This window comes from Acromyrmex echinatior, chromosome 12, assembly GCF_024713525.1.
Source record: "Acromyrmex echinatior isolate Ae372 chromosome 12, ASM2471352v2, whole genome shotgun sequence".
Classification (NCBI taxonomy): Eukaryota; Metazoa; Arthropoda; class Insecta; order Hymenoptera; family Formicidae; genus Acromyrmex; species Acromyrmex echinatior.
The window spans coordinates 1,315,842-1,342,207 of record NC_141863.1 but is presented as its reverse complement, the minus strand read 5'-3'; the positions used below and the strand labels follow the sequence as shown (position 1 = coordinate 1,342,207).

Genomic DNA, 26,366 nt, shown 5'->3' with positions numbered 1-26,366 from the left:
GCTCAAATCGCCCAAAATCATAAAATATGATAAATGCGCCATTTTTTAAAAATGAAGCGTTGAAAATGATATAAGGGTGAAATCACATGATCCGGAACAGATCTGCGGAATACAGAATGTCATTGAAGCAACCAATCAGCGTTATTCCGTACTTTTCACGCAAGTTTTGTGTGCAATTTTATAATTTGAAAAATTATATTTTATTTTAATAAACAAATTATTAATATGAAGTTAGTAGGTTTTAAATTATATTCATGCTGGATACATCTTTGATGCATCATGTGAACATAGCATACAAAACTAGCGTGATGGAAAAGTACGGAAAAAGGCACACTGAAACTGCACGTAATGCATCATTGTTTTTTTGATCTTGGTATCTATATTTATACACTCAGATTTTGTCATTTTGTTTCATTCGTCTCGAAATTATGCAATTCCATCATATCAATCAGCATCAAATTATTTTAACCTCTCAAAATACGACGGTTCATTACAAGAACAATGGTGTTGACAAGAACATCAAATACGGAATAGCGCTGAGTGATTGTTTCAATGACGCATTCTTTATTCCGGAGTCCTATTCTGCACTGTGTGATTTTACCCTAAGGGTGAAATCACACGATAAGGGAATCAGCATGCAGGACAGAGGATGCGTGATTCGAACAGCCAATCAGCGCTCTTCCACATTTTCCTATCCCATGTCTTTCTCACGATTGGTTGTTCGAATCACGCAACCTCTGTCTCGCATGTTGATTCCCGTACCGTGTTATTTCACTCTAAAAAAATAAAATAAAATTCAAATTTTATGTTATACATATATTTCCTTATAAATCAAAGTAAATCATAATGAGAAAAAAATTTTTTTAAATTGTTTTAAATTTTGAATATTTACCGAGCCATTTTTGATGTTTGATGAAAGAAAATAAAACATTACTGTTCATTTTTTCATAGATATGTGAAAAAATAAAGGAATTACTTACATAAAAAACAAACCAAGAATTATGTTAAAATTTATCTTTCAATTTCTTCTCTTTTTTGTAACTTTCTTTATACTTCCGTTAATACTTTTCCCATTTTCCTATATTTTCAAATAAAAGAACACCAATAGATAAAATCCTATAACAGAAAAAGAATCACTTATTAAAGGTTGCTTTCTTTTTGTAAAGCATAAGGCCGGGTTCGTAGAACTCGCGGAAAGACAGAACAAACAAGCGAAATGTATTGCACTACTACTGCAAGTTTCGATTGGCTTCCGCTTTTCCGCTTTTCGTTTTTCCGTCAAGGTGTGAACCCGGCCTGAAACGCAATCGACAGCTCTGAGGATTTAGGGTATATCCACACAACTTGCATAGCCGCATAAACGTATGCAAAAAAAAATTATCCAATCGCATTTCTTCTGTAAAGACGCTCGTAAAATGTGATTGAATAATTTTCTTTACACATCGTTTACACGGCTATGCAAGTTAGGTTAGTTCGAAACTGGCGAACCGAGCCTCCCTGAGACGTAAAAGGAAGGAAATGGAGGACTTTGATTGGTACATTTTCTTATGCACGTGTTATGTAAGAGTCTATGCTCTCCCTATTTAAGGGTATACTCACACAACTTGCAACTATAGCCGCATAAACGTATGCATAAAAAAAGTTATCCAATCGCATTTCTTTTATATAGACGCACGTAAAATTGAATAATATGCAAATTGTGTGAATATATCCTAATGGCCGCAGTACAGACTCATGCATAATGCATAGTGCATAAAGGAATCAACCAATTGAAATTTTTCTTTTTTCATGGAATGAGAGGAAAGGAAAGATTCTAATTAGTTGATTCGCTTATGCATTATGCATTATGCGAAAGTCTGTGCTGCGGCCTTAAGGTCAGAAGATGTTGTGCATAGAACGCACAGAACACAATTGACGTAAACACCAAATATTCGACCGTCGAAAAATGAATGTTATTTTGAAAATGTTTCGTAAAAGTTAATTATTTTTTGTCGTTGTTTATTGCCTGATTTAATATACAATTGATAAGGTAAAGTGATTCCAATAAGCGTCATACAAGATACAAGAATGCCACCGAAATGTAAATTTCAAGAAGGTATAGTTTCTTATTCTTTTTGTAGTGAAGATTAATTGTTGAACTTTTTTTGTATTTTTGATTTTATGTGAATTGAATTAATATTATGATTTGTATATTAGGAGAAAAAGTTCTGTGCTTTCATGGACCATTGATTTATGAAGCCAAGTGTTTGAAGTCGTCTATTACCAAGGAGAAGCAAGTTAAATATCTTATTCATTATGCTGGTTGGAATAAAAAGTAAGATTTTTACACATATGTGTGCGTGAACTATATGTAGGATTTATTTATATAACGTTTTTGTTGGGCTAATGAAGTTGAATCATATACTGAATTATATATTTGAAAAAAATAGCTGGGATGAATGGGTTCCTGAGAGTAGAGTACTCAAATATAATGAGGCAAATGTACAGAAACAAAGAGAAGTCCAGAGAGCGCACTCAAATCAGCAATCTGCTCAGAAGAACAAAAAGGGAAATACAACGACTAAAACACAAGGTCGAAGGAGTGAAGGAGGTCGAGAAAAAGATACTGATAGTAGATCAAGCACTCCTGTCGCTGATAAGAGTATGAGCCGTTTTAGTAAGGGTACAAGTAGTTCAGTAATGCCTTCATCTTCTCACGAGTCTGTGTCTGAACCACCACGTAAAAAACGCAGGTTTGTTATTTAACATCTGTCTTTTTACAATTGTTAATTGCAGTTTATTAAAAGAATTTTTTTTTAGTCGGCTAGAGCCATCTGGCGAGACTGAAGAATATCTTACGAAAATAGAGGTTAAAATCAAGTTACCTGAAGAATTGAAGTTTGTGCTAATAGACGAATCCGAAATAATACTGAAGCATCACAAATTACCTGCATTACCTGTACAAAATACAGTCGACAAAATTCTAGATGATTACGTAGAGACAAAATCATCAGGGAAATCTAATGACATTAGGTATAATGCAACTGAAAGTCAACGATTCTTATTATTCTATTGAATAATGAAGATTGTAAATTATATTTTATATATGTATATGTGCACAACATGTTATGATAATTATCTGTTTATAATCTGAACATTTTTGACATATTTAAAATTTTACTCTCAAATTTTTTATTTTTTAAATCAAAGTTTAATTTTTATAAAATAAACGTTTTAACATTTGAGTTAAAAAAATTATTTGATAATATAAGAATGTCAAAAAGTAATGAAATGACTTTTTACATTTTCTGAAAAAAAAAACAGTAAAAAACTTACACTGGATAAAAAAAGATTACAGACAAAGAGAGCAAAAGGGGAACAAAAAACTATAATTGCAGTTGAAGCATTACTTCTATTTCAGAGAAAGTACGCTGGAAATAACGAAAGGTATTCGGGAATATTTTAATAACACATTGGGCCTTCAACTATTGTATAAATGGGAACGACCGCAGTTTATACAGATAATGAATGACAATCCGGAAGCATTGCCAAGTCAGTTATACGGAGCGTTCCATCTCCTTAGACTATTCGGTAAAACATATTCTATAAAATGTTTGCTGTTTTTAACTGACATTATTTAAATGACAATTTTAATTTTTGTAGTACGACTCGGCGGTATGCTCTCCTATACGCCCTTAGACGAGAAGAGTATACAATTGTTGCTGTCGCATTTTCACGATTTTCTGCAATATTTGCAAAAGAACAACGCTATACTCTTTAATCTTCAACAAGATTACACAGATCCATCACCGGATTATCATCGAAAGTATGGTTAAACTATCAGTTTATTCTTTTTCAAATTTGTATTTGAACGAATATATTACTTATATACAAAATATTTTACATGACAATCTGTTTACATATAGGATGCTATTTAAATTCATTTTTTACACAACTATCATATAATGATTTTAAATGAAGTGATATAATAATTTAGCTAATAATAATATAAATAAATTATTGCAAAACAAAGATGAGAGATATTTAAAAAATTATGATGAAATTATAATTCAAATATATAATGCAAAATTAAGGAGTATGCATAAAATTACCAAATTTTGGCCTAAATGATGGAATCTTTCTGATGTTTCACGTTTTCTTATATTTATTGACATGTATCATTTGCAAATTTTTATTTCATAGTTTATAGATCTGATGGAAAATCGCATTAAAAGTAACACAATTTCGTCGAAATCTGATCTTTGCAATTTTTAATATTTTCCTGCAGTGTCAATTTGCAAATAATTCAGCGTAAAAGATACGAAAAAAGAAAAAACCGTAAGGATTCCATTGCTTAGACTAAAAAATTGGCTATTTTACTTTTTACTCAATGTTCTGAAGAATGAATAAAATAAATCAATTTTGACCAAAACAATAGAATCTTTCTTATGCATGTTTTTTTTTTATTTTTTTGATGTGTTGAATTATTTGCAAACATTAATTTCAAATTAAACTAATAGGAAAATATTGAAAATTACGAAAGTTTCAGATTTTGTCAAAGTTCAGATTTTGACAAATTGCTATTTTTAATGCGATTTTCGATATGTCCTCATAAGATCAGTTTGAAATAAATTGACTTTTCAAATGATTGAACTGATAAAAAAATACAAGAAAAAATGTACATAAGAAAGATTCCATCGTTTAAAGATTAGGAAAATACACATAATAGAAGAAATAAGAAATTAGGAATAAAGAATAAACGATTTTAACTTATCGGATACATCGGAATATACGGTTTCTGATAGATTGAAATCGTTTATTCCTAAGGCTGCTTTTTTATGCTGACGCTCGACGCTTATTTTTAGTGTTAAAACAGATCACGTGATCAAAATTGATGTTTGGTATTCGTGACCTGTTTTGACGCTCGAATCATCAGTATGAAAATGCAGCCTTATGCCTGTATTCATAGTCAGACCTTGTACTTAAGGCTTTCTTAAATTTATCTTTAGATGCTTAGTAGCCAATAAATAATTCGTAGAGTATCTGAAGATAAATTTAAGGAAGTCTTAAATATAAAGCCTGACTATGAATACGGGCATAATTCCTTATTCTTTCTGTTGTGTGCAGGGCCTGATCTTTTAACACTTTTTTTGCTTTATACACGAGCATCATTTTCATTTAATATCATTCAATAATTTCATTCAATATAAAACATTAATTATTTATGAAAGTAATAATTAGAACAATACAATATTTTGTAAATTTGAAATCTTAATAAATTTGAAAAATCAAAGTTCATCAAATAACCAAATCGTGTTAGTTCGAAATAATCGGTCCTTTTGTTGGACAAATGCAACGACCAATCCGCTTAGTCAACACTCACGAACAGCCAATTAGCGAGCGGCACGTATAGTGGTCCCTATAACGGATTCTATCAAGCCCCAGACACAATAAGACACGATAGAAATAACACGATTTCAACCTATCACAAATCAAATACATTGGAATATACAGTTTCTGATAGGTTAAAATCGTCTTATCGCTATTGCTATTCCTTCGCATGATGTCCGGGACTTTGGACGTCGGCCGACCATCTCAGTTCAGCTAGTACGCATCGACGTAATCGAATCATCGAGTATTCGAGTCTGTTCGAGTGTCTCATCAACGTTCGACGTGGAAGTCGGAGGATCGTTCGTCGTTCGCCCCGGGCGAGAATCTGTAGTCGATAACGGCACGCACACGTATTAGGACGCGCCGGTGTTGCGTCTCGCGTCGTGGCGGTGCAAATGCGCGCGCCAGGCGAGTACGAGCCAGTCCGCGAACATCGGGCCAGTCAGTCAGTGGCAGGAAAAAATGGCGGATGTCGACTTGAATATCGACAACTTGATACAGAGATTGTTGGAAGGTACGTGATTGCGACGGGACGGCTGACGTGTTGAAATACGCGTGTACGACGCGCATCGTTTTGCCGCCGCGCGCGTGTCGCCGTGTACATCGCGAGCGTGTTTCCACGCGCGCGATCGACGGAAATTCACTGCGGCGCAGCCGGGACCCGGGTACGGATGCGACACAACGCGATGCGCGACGCAAATCGAACGCTCGAATTTGTCGCGATTGGAACGCGACGCGCTCACGTCCCACGTTCCCGCGCGTCGAATGCACGTATGCTCCAACTCTTGTTCTCGCGATCGTCGCACGACAGTCCCGAATCCGAATCCGAACCGCGTCGCGGCCCTCTTTCGTTCGCCCTCTCGCTCCGTCTCCCTCGCTCTCCGAGAGTGCGTATCGCGCGGGAGCCGTGACGCGGTATTCCGACCGCGCGTCCTTCCTCGCCGCGCGCGACTTCCCTGTCGATCCGATCAAAAGACGTAGGGAGGATATCGATCTTGCCCAAACTTTCGCGGTCATCGCCGTTGCGATACATAAATTGAGATACATAAAAAAAAATTCATGAGACCGTTCGATGTTCCTCTCTTTTCCTCTTTCTCTCTTTCGATCTCCTTCCGAACTATGTCTATTTTTTCATCTCTTTCCCTTCCCTCTCTTTTCCTTTCTCTCTCTCTCTCTCTCTCTCCCTCTCTCTCTTTCTCTCTATCTCTATCTCTATCTCTATTTCTATCTTGTTGTCTTGGTCGCGTTCGTTTTCTCACACTACGATATAACTCCATCTACTTCTCGCGACTTAAAGAGCCCACCCCCTCCCTCCGCGCAAACCGCCACCGCATCACCCCCTTCGCCCTGCGCCGCTGACCATCGCGCGATCTTTTATCCCTCCGTTCTCTTTAGCCGCAGAAAAAAAGAAGAAACAAATCTCTCTCTTTTTGTTTGTTCTCTCTCTCATGCTACGCGAATGCGGGAACCCCCTTGTGCGGTAAAGTATACCACACGCAGAAAGACCAGGTTCAGAAGAAAGCCAAGCTAAAAGATATTTTCTCGTCGGACTTTGTCGGTACGCAGCTACTACACAACAATAACCAGCCACCATCACCACCACTACATTACAGCAACAACAGGAAACGACAAACTCCTCCACATAGAATTATCTTGCATTCTCTAAATTCTTTGGAGTCGAATCTCTTTAAAGAGTGAAAATTGAGCCAGTCTTGAAAAAGAGTGGCTCAGTTTTTAATTTTTAATTCTTAATACACGCGATTGAGTCATTTTTGTTCTGTATTTTTCTTCTATAAACTAAGATCAAGTAATTTGTTATAATATACATTTATACAGAATTTATTTATACAGAATTTTTTAAATAATCTTGCGAATACTTTTTAAAGATGTCAAAGTATATTAAGAAGTATATTAAGAATTATTTAACAATTTTTGTATGTTTGTTAAAGTAATGAAAATTAACTTGGGACACAAATGACCCATCAATGTCATAATAAGGACTGGAAAATTATCGTATGTATTAAGAGTTGAGAGTGAGATTTCACTCTTCAGAATAAGATTCATTCTAAAAATTTTATGGTAAATTCGATCACTTGCACTAAACTAGTGAACATAAAAAGGCTGTTTTGCATAAAGTATTTAAATGCAATGGCATAATCAACTTTGACGATGAGATTATATATATATGTATATATTCTGTTAAATAACGTGTTAGTATTATTGAGTATTTATTATTTAAAATATTAAATTTTTAATACGCACTAATCTAGTATAATGCAAGTGTTAGAATTCGCTATTAAAGAGTTTGTTCGATCGAGCTTCCCCGACTTTTGTATTTTATTATTGTTCCCGCGGCCTTATAGCATGTAAATGTCTCTGCTTACTTGGCGGGTTATCTCTAAGCGTGGCTTCCACATTACAATTGCACATTGTTAAGCATGAGATAAAAATAAGATAATGTATTTTTATAATTTTAAAGTCATGTTTGTCTTTACATCGATTTCTATTTTCCATTTACATGACTTTTTTTAACGACCAACTTGAATCAGCTGGAATGCAGAGCTGGAAAATGATAACCGATAAAAGCTGTTATCAGAAATTGAGGAAGAAGCGATGCATTCAATATAATGATCGCATCAGAAGAATGTTTATTTTCCATTGTTGGAAGTTTTCTTCGCGCTGATTGGGTTATATTTTTAAATCTCGAGGAGTCCTATCTCAGCGAAGAAAATTTCCAACAGTTGCAAAATAAACATTCTGTTTTATGCGGCCATTGTCTCGAGCAACTCAGAAATACATTGATTAAATAACGGTACAATTTGTTTAGATAGACGTAAAAGAGAGACGTAAGTTGATTTACAATTTTATATTCTCTCTTAAAATCTAAAAATTGAGTCACTCTTTTTCAAGATCGGTTTTCTTTCTTTAAAGTGAGATTTCATCTAAAAAAATTTAGAGAATAATAATTACGTCAAATATATAACATTTAATTTCACTACATGAAAAATCACTCTTGCGTGTAATTTGATAAATAGAAGTTGGTTTATTTTTCTTTCTATATTGAAACTAAAACAAAATCAGGCAGACTCGAGTCACCGACACAAATTAAATGGAAAGCAGAGCCGACTCTATAGAAGTCCACTTACCGTGATAAGTGGAAAGCAATTTATGTTTAGACGTTGTGTTTAAAGCTGCAATAATATTAAAGTTCTCGTAGAAACGAGTAGATCGTATGCCTTAAAAGTTATCATTCTAACATAAAGAGGATGATATGAGAATGATTCAAGTGACATTCAGGTAGCCACGTTTAGCGTTAGACCACGCGCTGCAAATTATGGGCTGTTGCCTCTCATTGTCGCGTGCTTGCTCGCTCGACTCCTTTTTCCTCTCTTCTTTTTTGATTTTTTGTTTTCCAAGTAAAGGAGAACTGATCCTTATACGCAGGATCTAAATGTGATCCTTTTTGCTTGCTCTTCGGTCGTCGATCCTATCGAAGCCTCCCTTAGACTTCAGACAGCTACACGCTCTTACTCAAAGACAAATATCTATATCTATATAATCTTATTTGGAATATAAGTATTCACACAAGCGCTTCTCGAACCACTCGAAGTTATTTCTGGATCTGTCGATGCACTTATTTCTATCCTATCGTTTAAGATTTATCACTTTCTTCCCTTCGCACTCGTAGCTTTCTTGTTTGAAATGCTTTATCTACGTAAAAATGGAGCAACAATGGCTGCAGATGTTAGATGCTTAAATGTTAGAGCACGCTGGGTATAATAAATGTTTTTGTGCAATCCGTAATTTGTAGCAAAATGCTTTAATTATACTTCCTTCCCTCGCACTATTATTTGAATATAATACTTTCATTTTCCTCTCTTCTACTTTTATTTCCTCTAAAATGCAAAATCTTAAAGTTATAAACGTATCTGAAAATTGTAATTTTAAATTATTATGGATATAGATGCAGGTTTTGTTGTTAGCTCAAATAATCTTTGATTGAAACGAATATCTTATCAGCGTAATTTATCGTTATCTATGTAAGCGCATATCAATTGTGTTTTACGATGTAATGCCATTATCGTTTAGATTAACACTTAATTTAACATATCTAATATTAATTAATTTTAATGGTTGAGTTAATGCATTTGTGATTGGAGAAAACATTGGAGATACATATTTAAAATGTGTATCTCACGACATTTAAGGCAAGCATTTAATAGCCGTATCATATTTAACTTAATATATATTATGGAACGATATTTTATAAGCTAAGAAAGCAATTTTAATTATATTGCATTGTATATATATTTGATGTTATTTACAGTTCGAAAGTAGCAATTATTAACTTCGAGGAACATATTTCTGAGCTTTAATTAATATCAAGCCTACACGTAAGACTTCAGTTTAACGTGACAACAACGAATTATTTTTAACTACTTCAGGGACAAATTATTTTAAATTCTTAGTGTTTCATGGTGAAGTTCATCTTAGGCGCATGCGTGATTTATAATTGTGATACTGGAAATTTTATCAATTTTGTGATTAAAAAAAATTTATTATTATGTTTATTATTATGTTTGAATTTGTTTAGATTATCACATCGAATGTGACGATACAGTTAATTTAATGCTGAAAATTTAGTAATGAGTACGTTCACGTCGCATGTCCCTGAAGCGATATAAAGTTCGCACTCCAGAGTCATCGTTAACCAGACCTTACAATTATTTTTAACCCCTTCAGGGACAAGTTATTTCTGATTTATCATATATTTTCTCTATATATTCTCTCTATCTTGCAGGATCGATTTTATTTATTTATATAAAGTTATTGAAATTTTACGTTGAAAAGAAGGCTGACAGAGCTATAAAGAAATCCTCCAAAAATTCAATTCGAGTAGATCCGTTTTAAGGATAAATTTTGGAACATATATAAATATCGAGTTTTTCTTGTAATTAAATTTTTACATAAATTATTAACTCGAGCCATACGCGACGAGATGTTCGCATCGTCTATAAAGGATTAGATCTCTGAAGAAATCTGTTTTCATTTTGGCTTATTTTAAGCACTTATTTTAAGCATCCGACTATGTATATGACTACGCGGTGGTGCAATGTGACATTTCCAGCGTTTCGCCTGGAATATGCCTGCCATGTAATAGCAAAATGACAATAGCTTCTCTGCCGGGTAATGGAATCTCTGCATCTTCGCTCTATACCGTGACCTTGCTAATATGCAGTTTTCCGATAGCCAGTATCAGACTAGTTCAGCCGCACCGTGAATTCCCTTTTATGCCTATAAATAACGATTCGACGACACATCCATAGCGTCATAAAGAGAGATGATCTGCACTGGATGTCGGTTAAATCACCTGTTCCCTTTGCCTTCGCCGCTTATTAACGCTTTGAATGTCGAATGACGTCATCTAAAGATATTCGGCACTTTTATCAAATGTTGAAGACTAAATGCGCTAGTGAATTTATTTACTGTGATACGTTTATCGTGAGAATACGTAGACCTGATATAATTCAACTTTTTTTTTTACTGAACTAAATTATTCTTGTCGCATTTTAAATATAAAAGTTTAATGTTGCTATGAAAAAAAAAATATAATATTTAAATTCAGATAAATTCTTTAAAATCATCGGTTGTTTGCAGAAAATTATCGTTTTAACTTATAATTGTACAAACAATTAATATTTTTACTAATTTAATTAGTAAATATATTAATTGTTTATTAATTTAATTAGTAAGAATACAGTCGTGTTATTTCATACGTAGAGATATGCATGGATCTATTCACTGATGTATTTACTCTACGTGGCATTGTGATCGTGCGAAAGATTGAGCTAGGCTAGAAATTAGGAACTTGAGGGAAATTGAATCACCCAGAGCGTTATAGATCCAATTATGATCCAGAATCCAATAGTTGAGTGGTACCGTAACTTTAGGTTTCCATAATGTTGAATCGTACAACCCGTGTCGAAAATAGCTCTCTCCCTTTCTCTCTCGTCGAGAGAGAGGCTCGCACACTCCCGAGACATATCCATTATCCAACGAGCTTATCAGTAATTTCACGCCTTTGACGCTATTATAATATCGATGCGATACCACCGTAGACCACGCCGGAAGTACCGTGATTGTACCCATGTGCAAAGTGCTCGAGAATAGGCAAAGATGATCTGGCCTCACCGTAATCTGTAATCGTGTATCACCCCTATTTATTGAGACGGCTAATACCGGCAGAACTTAATCATCTTCCATGTCCCAAAGTAGAGTTATGCTCGGTGTACCTGTAAGAAGGAGTATCATGACCATCCCTCATTAGTGCGGTGGACAGAAATGGGGAATGCCTCATTAGGCGTTATCGATTCGACTGCACCGGTGTTAGTAACAAGAATGTCGATACAGCCGACCGTGTTTCTCTATTGTTCTCTACTCGACGCGAATCGAAGAATTGCATAACCGTGCGTAACGACGTACGGTGAGTCGAAGGCAACGGGTACTCGAAGGCAACGAGTCTCAATAGAGACTCGTGGTAAATTGACGGGATAATGATGTATTATTGGTGTATCACGCTCGAGTAATTCCAGAAGCAATACGTGCGTAACGGTATAAGTAATGTGATATAAGTATGGCGTTAATTATACATGACAATGGCATTATTGATTTTTTTTCCAGAGATAGATTGCCTATTCTTACGTTATAGATAGACTCTTATCTCGAGGTAAAAGCTTTTAAAAGGAGATTGAAATCAGCTGTAAATTCGTGTTGACAATAAATGTAACAAGTTCGTGCTTTTATTTATTTTACTATTATTTTTCTGAACAAGTACCTAACAGAGTAATTCACTGCACTAATGAAGGATCGTTGCAATCTCGAATAAAATAACGTAATTAACCGCCAACATTTCTGGGTACACAGTCAGAGGATGTCGACCGGGCAAAACCGTTATCATGACGGAGGCCGAGGTACGTGGCCTCTGTCTGAAGTCGCGGGAAATTTTCCTGCAACAGCCGATCCTATTGGAATTGGAGGCGCCGCTTAAAATCTGCGGCGACATACACGGCCAATATACCGATCTGCTGCGGCTCTTTGAGTACGGCGGCTTTCCGCCCGAGGCGAACTATCTGTTCCTGGGCGATTACGTTGACCGAGGGAAGCAATCCTTGGAGACGATATGCTTGTTGTTGGCATACAAAATCAAATATCCAGAGAATTTCTTCCTGCTGCGCGGCAATCATGAATGCGCCAGCATAAACAGGATATATGGCTTTTATGACGAGTGCAAGCGGCGATATAACATCAAGCTTTGGAAGACCTTCACAGACTGCTTTAACTGCTTGCCGATCGCCGCGATTATCGATGAAAAAATCTTCTGTTGCCATGGCGGGCTCAGTCCTGATCTGCAGGTGAGCTAGAGAGATTCTTTTCTCGTATAAAAAAAAACTTATTCAATTGGGTAAAAGTGCAATAAATATATATTCATACTTTGTCTTGTTTAGGGAATGGAGCAAATCAGAAGAATCATGCGTCCAACTGATGTACCTGATACCGGTCTCCTCTGTGATCTTTTATGGTCCGATCCTGATAAAGATGTTCAGGTGAGATGCTTTTATATGAGCAAATCTCAATGCACTGATTAGATTAATGTAAGGATTTCTCTAATCGCATATTAATGTTCTAGGGTTGGGGCGAAAACGATAGAGGAGTCTCATTCACATTCGGTCCAGATGTCGTGTCGAAATTCCTGAATCGTCACGACATGGATCTCATATGCAGGGCACATCAAGTGGTCGAGGATGGCTATGAATTTTTCGCCAAGCGACAACTCGTCACACTTTTCTCTGCGCCAAATTACTGTGGCGAATTTGATAATGCCGGCGGAATGATGAGCGTTGACGAAACGTTGATGTGCAGTTTTCAGGTAATTGACGAGAGAATTTTCCTTTTATTTCTCTTTAATGTCATTGATGCAACATCCAAGTTTACCGTGCCGTGTCTCGCATCTTTTTGCAGATCTTGAAACCATCAGAGAAGAAGGCAAAATACCAATATGGAGGAATGAACACGGGTCAAGCAGGTAGACCATCTACACCACAAAGGAATCCAGCGAAAAAGAAATGACAGCCTTCAACCGAACCTGCACAACAAACGCGATTATCCTTAATGGAGGCTATCATGCTAGGTAAATCTGCTTTATGCTTGTCAAAGCTTACTTAATCACACTAGCTGACCACTTATGTGCATTATTACGAGTCTATTTCCCACGATTATCAGTTAAACAGAAAAAAAGAAAAAGAAAAGAAAAAAAGAAAGAAACGAAAGGAGAATGGAAGGAAGCGAAATGTAGAACGTTGCTCGATATATTTAAGTTTGTACAATGATTCACCGATGATTTAGATGTAATACTTAGCATGCGACGTTTCCAACACATGTACACGCACTTCGGGGCAAACACGATTTAAGTGAACTTGATTTATGGTTCAAAGATACATATTTAATGGAATTACTCGGACACATGGGCTTGCGAAAATTCTTAATGCTTTATAGCCGATGCGCTTGTCGAAAACGTCGAGTTTCTCGGATGCTGTGTATTTGATCTAGCCTTTGATTTTCATGTGTTTCAGCACGAAGACGCCGAGATACAGAATTAACCTAATCTGATAAACATAAACCTAAAAAAAAGTGTAAGATTTACTTCTCTTTCAATTGCATTTTAACGTGATAAGAAATATAAATAATTCGCGGTGAATCAAGTTTCGATTATCATCGTACTTGACGAAGGGATTGCTCTCAGAATTTTACAGCAATTATGGCAATTATCTACCATGAACGAAGTGATCCCTTGTGAAAAGCTAGTGCTCTTTGAAAAGCATTTCATCATTCTCATTTGTATTTATTGCTTCCACTGTTGATGTTGAGTGTAATTATGAGACTCGCTGTTATTATATATTATTAATATTATTTTTATTTTTAATAGTATTTTTATCATTGCTTTAGCAGCTAATTTAAATATCATCGTTTCGTGAGAGATGCGCGTGTATATAGATAGATAGATATATATATATATATATACATATATATATATTTTTGACCATTTATTTTTTCTCTTAAACCATTACCTATTACAAATTTAATTATATCGTCATGTGCAGTATTCCGAGCGTGATAGTGACTGCACGTTCCAGAGATATGTCGTAGACGAATTAGGTTGTTTATTCTCGGGCGATAAATCCGGAGAGAAACACAGAGAGCTAGTATTTTTAAGATAAATATACTTACGCCTTTATTCGAAAGATACTAGAAGGAAGGAAATCGTGAAGAAGAGAAAAATGAGGACATGTCGCATGTATGCAGAATTTCAGCTTTTTATTCTCGCGATGAGAGCAAACATGAATGCAAATACGCATTGTTATCAATTTATGGAAGATTTATCGCATATTGTAAAGATTATTTCAAATTGCGCAAACATTTCGTTAGTGATATTACAGGTGGATCTTATGTATTTAGATTTTGATGAGTTGAAATTTTGCACTTGTTATATATGTTTATGCTATTTAGACATAAGAGATATTCATGTGATAGAATAAAGCTTATTAATTTTTGAACAGGAAAACCTTCGACGGCACACCGCATTTAAACGTTTGGTGCATTTATTTAAACATTTATAGAATATGTTTATCCAGTTTTTTGTTTTCTTTTTTTTATTGATCTCAAATTTCATGTAATTTCTATTCATTACTGTTGAAATCGCTGCAGTAATACGATTATTTTATGGACTTTTAAAATAATGCATTACTTAACGTTTCCTTGCTGCGCTTTTGTTCTATAAGTGATATGTATTATTATTTGCGATCATCTGCGCAATAAAAGTCACTTCTATCGGAAAGAAAGTGCGTTTCGACTTTTTAATTTCTAAGAATATTATTCTGATTTCAAAGAATATTATTATTAAAATATTGCATTATGAAATCTGTAGAGAAGTCTTATAAATCACATTATATACGAAGAATAAAATTTGCATTTCCGGAAGCAACAATCGATTAAATAATGACATTTGAGAGATTATAATCATAGCGAAGATTTTTGTTCTCCAATAAATGCGCAAATGTGTTTTCTAGAGATTTAATATTTACTATTGGCAAAATATTTATGAATACTGCACCAATAAACATGATGTATACAAATCGAAATTTACGAGGTAAAACGCGTTTGTCACCGATTAAATATAGACTGACGATTAATGAGATTGTATCGTGCGAGTTATTATGATTGCGAAGACGATCTGGAAACACGAAGACCGTACATCAAAACTGAAAACTCACACCCACAAGCAGAGATCAATCAAACGTAACGGGCCTTTTCGTGGCAACGACGCCACAATTGGTTCTCACATTATTATGTTATATTATATTTTACTCAATGGTTGTTCATTATTTGATTGCTATTTAACGTTGGATAGCGCTTGATAAAGTATTTATTATTCGAGGTACGAGAGAGATGCAGTGCAAATTTTTGTTTTAGAATTGGAGCCGACGAAACGAAAGATGTCCTTTCCACTCTTCCTTCCCTGCGTTTCTCCCCTAGTCCCCCCCAAAAAAACGCAAGATTAATTAAGTCAAAGGAGTGGTTGTGATTCCTTGATATGCGTTCTTTTCGTCCGAGATTCATATATTATATACAGATATTATATTTGTAAAGGGTTGACCGGTCGCGATTCGACGATATTTTACTAAATAAATAATAAAATGAAAGGGAGGAGCTTGTGACTATCGTGGATTGTTACATCGTTCGAATCGCCGATAACGGAACACGCTATGCAATGGCATCCTAGAGATGTAAAACTTTCAGATAATAAATATGCATATTGTTGTACAAACCTTTCTTTCAGCTTATTCTTCCCTGGCTCTTTAGTAAGAAGGCAAGAAACCTTTTGCGTAGCAAGTTGATTTTTAGATATGTACAATATATATGGTGACTATATGTTCTTTATTGTAAAAGACAGTTCTTTATTTTAGGTAACTGTCCTTTAGATTTATTTGTTCCTTTAAATTTTTTTTCTTGATAATATTTGATGTTTTTTCTCGATGTATATATTAGGTGTTGGAATTAATTCGTAGCGTTTTTTAATGAAAGAATGTTATTTATTTCACATGAGCATTAAAAAATACATTAATGAAAGTACTTCCCATCACTTGTAAAACGCTACGAATTAATTCCAACACCTAATATATATATATATATATATGTATTTTTTTTTCTAAGATGTTAAACTTTTTGATGCCAAAATTGTTAAAAATCTAAGAATTTTTTTCATTTTTACAGATATCACATTACTAATTTAGAAATAATCGACCGAAATATACTTTCAAATTGTTATTAAATCGAATTATATATTTTATAGTTATTTTAATTTGTCGAAATTAATAATGAATTATAAATTGTCATAGTTTTATAATTATTCCTGGAAGGAAAATAAGATTGGGTAAACTGACCGTTCTGTAATAAAATTTTGGCAGTGTTTATTTTATTTCAGATTATGGATGAAAGGTACAATAAATCATATGATGTGGGAAAAGTTAATAAATAAATAAAATTTCGTGAAAATATGCACTATGATAGAGACATCAAAATTCTTTTGGGACATGATGTAATTTTTCTTTCTTTTTTTGGTTGACCTTTTTCAGGTACTATTTTGTTCTTTTTTCGTCGTTTTTTTGTTTCACGCTTTCCGTGTGGCACCAAGCAGTCATCAGTAAGCGTGAGCTGCAAAAAGAAGAATGTGTTGATCAAATATAAAAAGAAGGAACAACAATCACGTGCACTTATGGAAAAATATTTAAATGAGAAAGATAATATTTGAGAAATCACAAATCATTGTCGCAATACGAGAGGTCGAGATAAGCTCAATTCTTGATTTATACATATTATTTTTCCATAAGATCTTATTTCGAGATTTCGACTGGAGGAAGTATACAAATTAAAATGATATGCGACATTAAGATCAATGCGAAATTTTTAGAAATCGAAAATTTGACATTTGCCATGCTTCAATTAATTTTTAAATTATACATGCGTTATACATTCTCCTGTAGAAATCTTCAGAAAATTTAGCAGAACGATTTCATAGAATTTTTATGTACAAACATTAAAAAACTCAGGTTTTTACACGTCCTCGTATGCGGTGTAATGTTTCAACTATTCTGGTGGCAGTTAGTCATTTATAAATACCATATAAACACATTAAGACACTACATTAATATTAATCGCTAAATATGGATCTAAATTCAATACAGCAAGCTAATCTGGCAAATTATAATTCAAACTATTCTACATGACATATAATATATTAGCTGATACTACATCGAACAGAAATATTACACCGTGGACGAGGCCCCCTAGTACTTGTCTGGGGGTATTCGGACATAAGTATTCGATACACAAATGTCTCTTACTGGAAAAACTCAAAATACATATATACACATTAGTCAACTGAAAATATACGTACATGAAAAAAAGTAAAGATTAAAATAATAGTTCGTAAAATATACACTGAGAGAAAAATATACTAAATTTTAATAAATAATTGTTTGAATATAGTACTAATACAACATTTATTTATTTACGGAAAATAAATATTTGTTAAATAAAATATAATAATAGATAAATCAAATCAATAGTTTGTACCAAATAAATATATATTTACATTTAATAAATGTTCAATTGGCACTATATTTGAATAAATATTTATTAAAATTTAATGCATTTTTCTCTCAGTGTAGGCTCTCAAATCATGTACAGACCGTCGTGATAGATGTTGATTGTAAAACAACTTTATGATTAGATGATTATGCTACCGATTACGTGAGGAATTAGGATGATGTTTCGTTAACAAAACCCTTCGGCTACGACGCTTCTGGACTGCCGTTCCTGTCTTCGAGGACAGCCAAGAACGATTCATCTTTATACTAAACATCGATCCCACAAGCGGTGAGTGCTATATGGTTTGCGAATGCTAATAATCGCGAGTGACACGTTGATTTTAACACTAGAAGATATATTAGCTTCCGTTATGTTAAGAAATTGTGTCATATTGACTTTCTTATATTTATATTTTAATAGCAAGATAAGTAAATTTGTAAAATTAATAATAGATATGCGAATACTTATTTCTTTCATCGATAGCACATTCACTGAAATTTAATAAAAAAAATTTCTTGTTTCTAGTTATTTGAAAAAATAGGTCTGTTCGTGCTGTTTGTACTTTTTGCACTTAGTATCTTTGCTTTCTCTTTTTTTAATATTCAAATTTATATATTTATCTCATTTTAAGTGCAAACATTTTTGAGGATTTCAAACAACGCAAACAGATTTAATGTTTAACAACTTATAATTACTTCGGTACTGAGAAGTAAACTTAACCGTAGCTATTCACACACTTTTTTTTATTCTTATATACACACTCGGGTTCCTCGGATATTCTATATTTGTTACCGTAACTTCCATAAAATGAACATATTTCAATTAATTTTTTTTTAATTGATAGAGAATTAATTAAGGAATAAGTTCATTGTATTTAAAAGTCGATAGACTTAAGGAGCTTCGAGATATATAAGTTCAAAGAAAAAGAAGAATTCAGAAACATGAAGAAATCTCGATTTAGCAAATTGCATTGGGGTTTCTGAGATCTCAGTGTGTTATAGCTAGGGTTAAAACTCTTCTAGTGTTAACAACAAATAAATGTGGCGAATGTATATCATGCAGCGATCTTAATTTGCATCATAACAGAGATTTTTTTTAATCACTGTACAAACAACTATTTCACCACTGAGACAGATAGATATTATCGGGCACATACCGCATGTTTGAGATTCTGTCAGCGACTCCTCAGCCGGAGTAATGGCTCGGTAATTAATAGTTACCACAAGGATTAGGGAACATTCTTAAGATGCATTCTGAGGAAAACATTTGGGAAAAATAGTCGAGTTAATATACGAGTGTAATCGGGGTTACGCGAGAGGAGGAACGCATTTCTTGATAGGACTATTGATACAATAAAGATTTACAAAAATGAACAAACACGCGTGGTAGCCCAAGGGTTAAAAGGCCCGAATTCTCTCTTATTCAAACAGCCGTCGTAACACGGGCCTATTAACGATATACAATATACGCTGATCACTTATTTGTTACGTTCTACTTGCATGTTAATTAGCCAGTGTAATACGCTTTAATGTGGCGCAAACGAGGATCGTTTTTGGAGTGTATCGTGATGCCACTACCCCCGCCGATTCTGATTGAGATTATTGATTGTTTGACTTATTAAACGAGTAAATAGGGTGTGAGGGATTCAACACTTCGACCACTTTAATCTCTTATCGCTCACTTTTTTTAATACGTGGTACGTTTATTATACCACGGGCTGGTAAAGTGAAATCGTGGAACTGGCTGCGAATAATAGTAGTATAACGCTCCTGAAATGATAGACATTCGTTTGCTGTAGCATCGATCTTATTATATTAAATCTGCATCGGATATTCTTGGTTTCAAGTCGATAGAGTCGAGTCTGTCGTTAATCACTTGTCGTTGGTGAGATTTCAAACAGGACAAAAATAAAAAAACGCGTCTAAAAGGTGTCTGAAGGATATTTACAATGTTAAGGCACCTTTCGAAAATTTTTTTTAGATTTTGCTTAGGACTTTTATGTTATTCAGTTTGTAAAAAAATTATATAACGTTCACTTTCTAAAGAAAAGCAACTACTTGGCTAATTAAGCAAGAATTTCGCAGTCTGTTGGAAAATGTGGAACGCGTTCAAAAAACAAAGTTGCCCGAAATGTTGACTTTGCCAGTTTTTGGCACCAACTGTTCTCAATTTTACAGTTCGACGAAGCTGATGGCACGGCTTTATGTCTGTGCCAAAATCACTAGCAATATCGCCGATGTGCCAAATATCTCCATATGGTCGCGACGGTTTATATTTTTGATCGAGGTGACAAGTGAAAGAATATTCTGACCTGTTTTCCGACGTTACGACTGGCGATGACTTCTATCACTTAATTCATGCTCGAACCAGCCGACTCAATTTTTGAGATATTTATTATTGTACATATGTATTAGGTGTCTATATATATATATATATCGATTATGATTTTTAAATGACAATCGCCATAATTTTTTAATTTTTTAAATTCCATTTAAGTTTTATACATTCAATCGTTTTGCGTTGAAAAAAAATTTTATATTTTTCTTGAATTTTAGAAGAAAATTTATTGATTCTATAATTAAAGTATAATCGAAAGAAAAGTTTTCGCCAGTAGAAACGCTTTCCTAAATGTCTAATGATTTTGATAAGTGTAAAAAATTATCAAAATCCATACCGAGATGGCTATTCTACTGGTAAAAAGATAGACGGCTGACAATGAGTATGAGTTCCAATAGCTCACGTATATTACGAAAACGAATGAAAACGAAAAACATTTCCTGTGCAAAAAATATCTCGTCTTCGTAAGACTGTGTTTAAACTGTAATTTAATAATGCATATTAAAAAAGTGCATATTTTAAAAAAGTGCATTATATTCTAGACTACTATACTTTGCTATTTGATGAAAATTATACAAAATTTGTGAAAAGTTGAGAAATTGTAATACTAGCTTTTTCGCATCTTAATAATATTATAATAATATTTTTTCTATAAACATTTTGTGATAGTAGTCTAGATCTAGAAATGTGTATTTGCGATTACAAATGTCTTTTTAAGAAAATTAAAAAATAAGTAATCGCAAATACATATATTGCAATTACTGACTACAGGTCTACAAAAAAATTATTTATCAAGAAATTATTTAAATATTTTACATGTCTGCATTTTTTGGTGGGGAAAAAGTACACACATGTTATATTTAACGCATAAAATATTAATAAATATATCGTGGTGATCTAGCGGAAATTTTGCAATGCTTCGATATCTTTTAATAGCATCTGTAGTCAGTATTTGTCAATGACCAATGCTACTCACGTCATGTGAACTTGTGCAATCGTGCGTGCATTTATCGAGCGTACATTTTTATATTTGAAATAAATTCATTATTACTATTGAATATAATTTAATAAATGTATTATTGTTATTGATTTATCAGTCTAATAATTAAAATTGAGTTGGCATTGATCTTTGATCAGCTTGAAAAAGAATACGAACGATACGTTGCTTAAATCAAAGGGCTAAATCTGTCATACATACCGAAAGGCCTGAAAGGATGTCGGCTCCATAGATAGCTACGTTTAATTGGACTGAGATAACTGTCCCTCAGAAAGAACGGTGTGCGGTATTGAGCGTAACTCGGAATATAGGGCGCGTAGCTTGGGTACCACCATGGGTCCCTAGTAAACGCACTGATGGGTGCCATCGGTGATGGTTCCAGGAGATCGAAGTACGGCTTCTTGCGCAGCAAGATCGACGGACGTGAGAATAAGAAGTCGTCGTCCAGGAGATTACCTGCGCGTGAGACGAATTTAATTGAAATCAATTGCAGACTGCTTCGCGGATGGCGCTGAGCTCTTGCCGAGGTAGATGGATATTGTTTATAAATATATACTAGTTATGTAAGGCTATACACGCTGCTGTAAAGCAGCCTTGGTCCTCTCTTGTGAGCTAGAACGAAATATTATTAGCAGTGATTGTTTAGCAAATGCTATCTTTACGATCTATCTAAAGCTGCTAGAATGAGATAATATTTTTATTTGTAAGATAAAATTTAAGAAAGAAAAATTAATTTCTCCTTTATTAAAATTTAAATGATTTAAATCTTTAGGCAGGATTATTAAATTCATTAAAATCTTGAAAAATAAAATTTGTCTTGTTTTTAGAAATATGTATTGTATATGTACGATCGCGAAAAATAGAAAGCAATTTATTATCTCACTACTTTTCCGATTTCTCATAGTTTGAGAACAATAAAACAAGAATTGCAAATTAAGAAAAAATAGTACTAAATTACCATATTTTTGTGACAATTTAATTTAATTTTTTTTTATTTATTAAAATTATATTATTTCATTTCTTTCATGATACAAAAATTTAGAAGAAAATAATAATTAAATATGTTATAATATAATGTATATAAATATTTTTGATTAAAATAAAAGTAAATTTTATTTTTTAAATAAATATAATTTAATAATTTCTTTTAAGTAAAGCGATTAAGTTATTATATACTGACATAGCTTTTTACACAATTAACGTAAAGTAGTATTGTTTATTATTAGTAATGTATATAATTAGCCAAATTGCGATACATTTATCGCAATTCGAATTAAAATTCAAATAATATTTTTATAAGATTTCTAAAATGTTCTTTGAGTAGAATTAATTAATTGTTGTTTAATATAAATTCTAAACATTAAATATTTTGAGCACTGCTATAATTTTTTCTTGTATTTTTATGTTACAGAGAACCATTGAATTAAGTAATATTTTTGCGAAAGTTGTATAAGTACAATGAACTGTAATCTGAAAGGAGGAGAAGGCTTAGAAGGCGATGGCGAAACAAAATCTTAGGGTAAGTAATTTATATATTTTATATATTATTTGCTATTTTAATTGATTATTTCTTTATTTTTCAATTTTATATTCAGATTTAAATTAAAAATTAGAATAAAGAGACTCGTTATTTGTAAAATTAGATTTTTCTATTTAATTAAGAAAAGAGATTTTATAAAAATTATATATTCTTATTTCGTATATTTGATCATAAAATATATATAAAATTTAATAAGTAATATAAAATAATTATTTTTAAAATATAAAAATATTTTGCTAATTTGAATGTTGCTATTTTTCTTATATTTGTATGTTATAGATTAATATCGCAATTACAGCTTCACTGTTGTGCATCATATCGGTGAGTCAAAAATTAACTTTTAGATTAAAGTAGTGGATCAGTGAAAATTGTATTAGTTATATGGAAGATAGTCAGTTAGGAACATAAGAATATTATACAAATAAATTTAATGTCTCAACAGATCCATTGCATTGGATGGATGAGCTAAAAAATTAAAATAAATTATTTATTTGTTGCAATATAAATAATAATTAGGTTCTTATTCATTAAAAATTTAAACTTAAAAAAAGATCTTTTTTGGAAATTATATATAGGTTATGGAAATTATATATAATAATAATTATCTTACGCGTATAATAAATTATTTGAATGTTGTGCAAATATCTTGAATGAACAGCAAAAGAAGATTAAGAAAGAAATTTATCGAAAGGAAAAGTTAAATAACTAAGCACACGCGTTTCGGGAATGTCGTGTAAAGTATCGCGTAATTATATAATATTATGAATTATAACAACCGTTTTGAAAGTATCGTATAAAGTACCGCGCGATCGTAATTTTCTGCATTTTTGCAAATATTGTTTGTGCAACAAATCCTGATCTAAGAGGAGGAGGAGGCCTAGAAGGCATCGCGTGATAGCTAAGCTGTTTATTTTTTATATAATATTTATTATTTTAATTGTCTTTATTTATTTATTCTTTTTTTAATGTTCAAAATTAGATTAAAATAAACATTACAATAAACAGACTTTTCCTTGTAAAATTAATATAAATTATTATAAAATCTTACACTAAAGAGAGAGATTTTATAAAAATTATATAATTATTTTAAATATTTATTTAAAGTACGAATATAAAATTTAACGAGCAAAATAATAATTTTTTTTTAATATTAGTTTTTTTTTGAGCGTTGTTATCATTTTTTCGTATATTTAAATATATATTATAGATTAACGTCGCAGTTATAATTTCGCTGCTGCGCATCACATCGGTAAGTCAAATTAATTTTTAAATTGAAGTAATGAATCCATGAAGATTATGTTAAATATAAGATGTGAATAAGTATGTAATAAGTTAGGAATCATACACTAAGAGAAAAATGTATTTAATTTTAAGAAATAATTGTTTGAAATTAATAATATGACATTTATTCATATAAAATGAGTATTTGCTAAATAAGAATATAATAGTCAAATTAATGGTTCTAATTCTATCAAATTTGTTTACATTTAATAAATATTAAAATGGCATTCATTAAAATTTAGTACACTTTTCTTTCAGTGATGTAATAAAAATCATAGACTTATATTATGTCTATATTAAGAATATAAGAATAACTACTATTTATTCTTATACAATACACTGATTTTTTTTATCCTTCTTTTTTATAGCCCATTTAATTATGTTTGTTACTATTCAATGCGTCAATTTTATATGATATGTCAGATATAATAGATCCAAATGCTGTATTTAGTATAATATTAAGAAAGAACGTGAGCAATTTGGAAATTAAATATTATATTTGCTCTTTATACTCACCGTGAATATCGAATAATCGTTTCGTACTGAGAGGTGGGCGTAAGTGACGAGCCAAAAGTGGTGATTTGCTCGGATAAAGTCTGTCGATGTCCGCCAAGCGGTTCAGGTGATCATTCCAAGCCTTCTCAGCGTCGAAGGATTTCGCTGTATCGTGTAATTTTGCCATTTGTGAAAATGAAAGCAAGAATCAGCTGATTTACAACTTCGTTTCAATCGTTTTTTTCGACGAACACGTTGCGAACACCTTTCGTGATTGATTCGGATATTAACATTTTTTACAATTTTAAAATTTTAACTGTATATAAATTATATTAATATTTTTGCTAAAATATTTAAAGTTGTGTGTTAGATCAAAATGTATTTAATGCATTCGCTACGTTTCGTCCGTGATAGGGAATATATCGATTAATTTATATAACGTCGAGAATCCGCGAAAATCTCATACTATTTTGTTTTTAATATACAAATATTTTATGTAGATATTTGATAAATATTGGAATATTCCGAGTAGTTTACAAAGAATGTATCGGATTTCTCGTCGTTAAATTTACTTTAATAAAACTGGCAAGCGCACAGAGGAATAATGCAATTAATTTCATGAACTAATTTTAAGAATTTATTAAAATATTAGAATTAAATGAAATCATTTTAGAAACCATCATTACTTTAAATATGTACAATATTTAGAAATTTTTTATACATTATATGATTAAATATTGATAAATATACTAAAAATCTGATTACTAAATATCTATAATATAATATAATAACGCTTATAAATAAATCATAGAGAAGTTTTCTATATATGCATTTTGAAGTGTAAAGATAGGATTTTAAATTTGTGTTCGATTTTTTTTTATGACATTTTGTTCCTAAATTACGTTAAATTGAAAATTGGTATTTTCGCAATATTTTTTCTTATTTTGAAGCGTTGCGGTTTGATAAAACATCATCGGAAAACATTTAATAGAAAATTAATAGAAAAATATTTTAAAGTAGGCTTTATAAGTTTTCAATTACTTTTTAGAAAAAAATGTATGATGATTTTTCACAAAGAAGTCGAATTTTTTTGATATATATTAGGTGTTGGAATTAATTCGTAGCGTTTTTTAATGAAAGAATGTTATTTATTTCACATGAGCATTAAAAAATACATTAATGAAAGTACTTCCCATCACTTGTAAAACGCTACGAATTAATTCCAACACCTAATAAAATTTTATTGTTTGAACATTTACTTTGTCTTTTATGATTTTTAACTTTGAAACTATAATAAAAGACTAACTAAAAAAAGACAAAAGAGAAAAAATTATTCTAATGTGCTTGATTCATATAAATTTTTTCAAAATTTCTTAAAAACTTTCTCTAATTATTAATTTTAAAATTAGTTTTTACAATAAAATTTTATGCAATAAAAAATTTAATATCTTTGCGAAAAATCATCGTATCAATTTTTTTAAAAAGCATTTTAAAGCTTAAAAAGTCTGTTTTGAAATACTTTTCTATTACATTTTGTCCGATAATGTTTCATCAAACTGCAGCGCTTCGAAGATAAAAATATTGTAGAAAATCATTTTAATGTAATTTAGGAACAAAATAGATAAAAATTTAAACAGACTT

At 32.3% G+C, this 26,366-nt stretch overlaps 3 protein-coding genes and 1 long non-coding RNA gene across 13 annotated transcripts in view; 3 read left to right on the top strand and 1 right to left on the bottom strand.

The window, feature by feature from the left end:
• The first annotated feature begins 1,859 nt into the window (after positions 1 to 1,859).
• MRG15 (mortality factor 4-like) lies at positions 1,860 to 4,072 on the top strand. Its single transcript, XM_011052187.2, has 6 exons — positions 1,860 to 2,095; positions 2,197 to 2,314; positions 2,430 to 2,732; positions 2,800 to 3,012; positions 3,401 to 3,570; positions 3,643 to 4,072. Exons 1-6 carry the CDS (start codon positions 2,068 to 2,070, stop codon positions 3,813 to 3,815), a joined length of 1,005 nt encoding a protein of 334 aa, XP_011050489.1. The 5' UTR covers positions 1,860 to 2,067; the 3' UTR covers positions 3,816 to 4,072.
• Positions 4,073 to 5,618: 1,546 nt separating this feature from the next.
• Positions 5,619 to 16,252, top strand: LOC105143724 (serine/threonine-protein phosphatase PP1-beta catalytic subunit). 4 transcript variants are annotated; one of them, XR_015546830.1, is made up of 7 exons: positions 6,121 to 6,141; positions 6,766 to 6,928; positions 12,295 to 12,782; positions 12,876 to 12,974; positions 13,058 to 13,297; positions 13,390 to 13,558; positions 14,001 to 16,252. XR_015546830.1 is itself a non-coding variant. In XM_011052188.2 (6 exons), exons 1-6 carry the CDS (start codon positions 5,833 to 5,835, stop codon positions 13,495 to 13,497), a joined length of 1,059 nt encoding a protein of 352 aa, XP_011050490.1. In that variant the 5' UTR covers positions 5,619 to 5,832; the 3' UTR covers positions 13,498 to 13,703. The 4 variants fall into 4 exon arrangements, 3 of the variants coding, with proteins under 3 accessions (XP_011050490.1, XP_011050491.1, XP_087267724.1); XM_011052188.2 differs by lacking the exons at positions 6,121 to 6,141; positions 14,001 to 16,252 and adding an exon at positions 5,619 to 5,884 and having other exon boundaries at positions 6,857 to 6,928; positions 13,390 to 13,703; XM_087411598.1 differs by lacking the exon at positions 14,001 to 16,252 and having other exon boundaries at positions 13,390 to 13,703.
• Positions 16,253 to 16,878: 626 nt separating this feature from the next.
• The window catches only part of Mf (myofilin), a 28,037-nt gene continuing 18,549 nt past the window's right edge, over positions 16,879 to 26,366 (bottom strand). For 3 of the 6 annotated variants that reach the window (XM_011052192.2, XM_011052191.2, XM_011052193.2), the window contains exons 5-8: positions 24,747 to 24,890; positions 21,611 to 21,865; positions 19,757 to 19,844; positions 16,879 to 17,139 (exon numbers count right to left, since the gene is read on the bottom strand). In XM_011052192.2, coding sequence (XP_011050494.2) covers positions 19,762 to 19,844; positions 21,611 to 21,865; positions 24,747 to 24,890 — 482 coding nt within the window. In that variant the 3' untranslated portion in view covers positions 16,879 to 17,139; positions 19,757 to 19,761. Of the gene's footprint in view, positions 17,140 to 19,231; positions 19,329 to 19,756; positions 19,845 to 21,610; positions 21,866 to 24,746; positions 24,891 to 26,366 lie in introns of all 6 variants that reach the window. The other 3 variants (XR_015546831.1, XR_845787.2, XM_011052194.2) reach the window with 3 other exon arrangements.
• Positions 21,795 to 24,740, top strand: LOC105143725 (uncharacterized). Of its 2 annotated transcripts, XR_015546832.1 has the most exons (4): positions 21,795 to 21,936; positions 22,821 to 22,928; positions 23,229 to 23,270; positions 24,157 to 24,740. It is a non-coding gene; the product is annotated as an uncharacterized LOC105143725 (long non-coding RNA). The 2 variants fall into 2 exon arrangements; XR_845786.2 differs by lacking the exon at positions 24,157 to 24,740 and having other exon boundaries at positions 23,229 to 23,432.

Bases quoted from the DNA above. Each gene is read 5' to 3' on its own strand.
- LOC105143724 (XM_087411598.1), top strand. The intron at 12,975-13,057 runs GTGAGATGCTTT...TTAATGTTCTAG, and splicing joins ATCCTGATAAAGATGTTCAG to GGTTGGGGCGAAAACGATAG. The intron at 13,298-13,389 runs GTAATTGACGAG...ATCTTTTTGCAG, and splicing joins CGTTGATGTGCAGTTTTCAG to ATCTTGAAACCATCAGAGAA.
- MRG15 (XM_011052187.2), top strand. From the start codon at position 2,068: ATGCCACCGAAATGTAAATTTCAAGAAG. The intron at 3,013-3,400 runs GTATAATGCAAC...CTTCTATTTCAG, and splicing joins GGGAAATCTAATGACATTAG to AGAAAGTACGCTGGAAATAA. The intron at 3,571-3,642 runs GTAAAACATATT...TAATTTTTGTAG, and splicing joins CCATCTCCTTAGACTATTCG to TACGACTCGGCGGTATGCTC.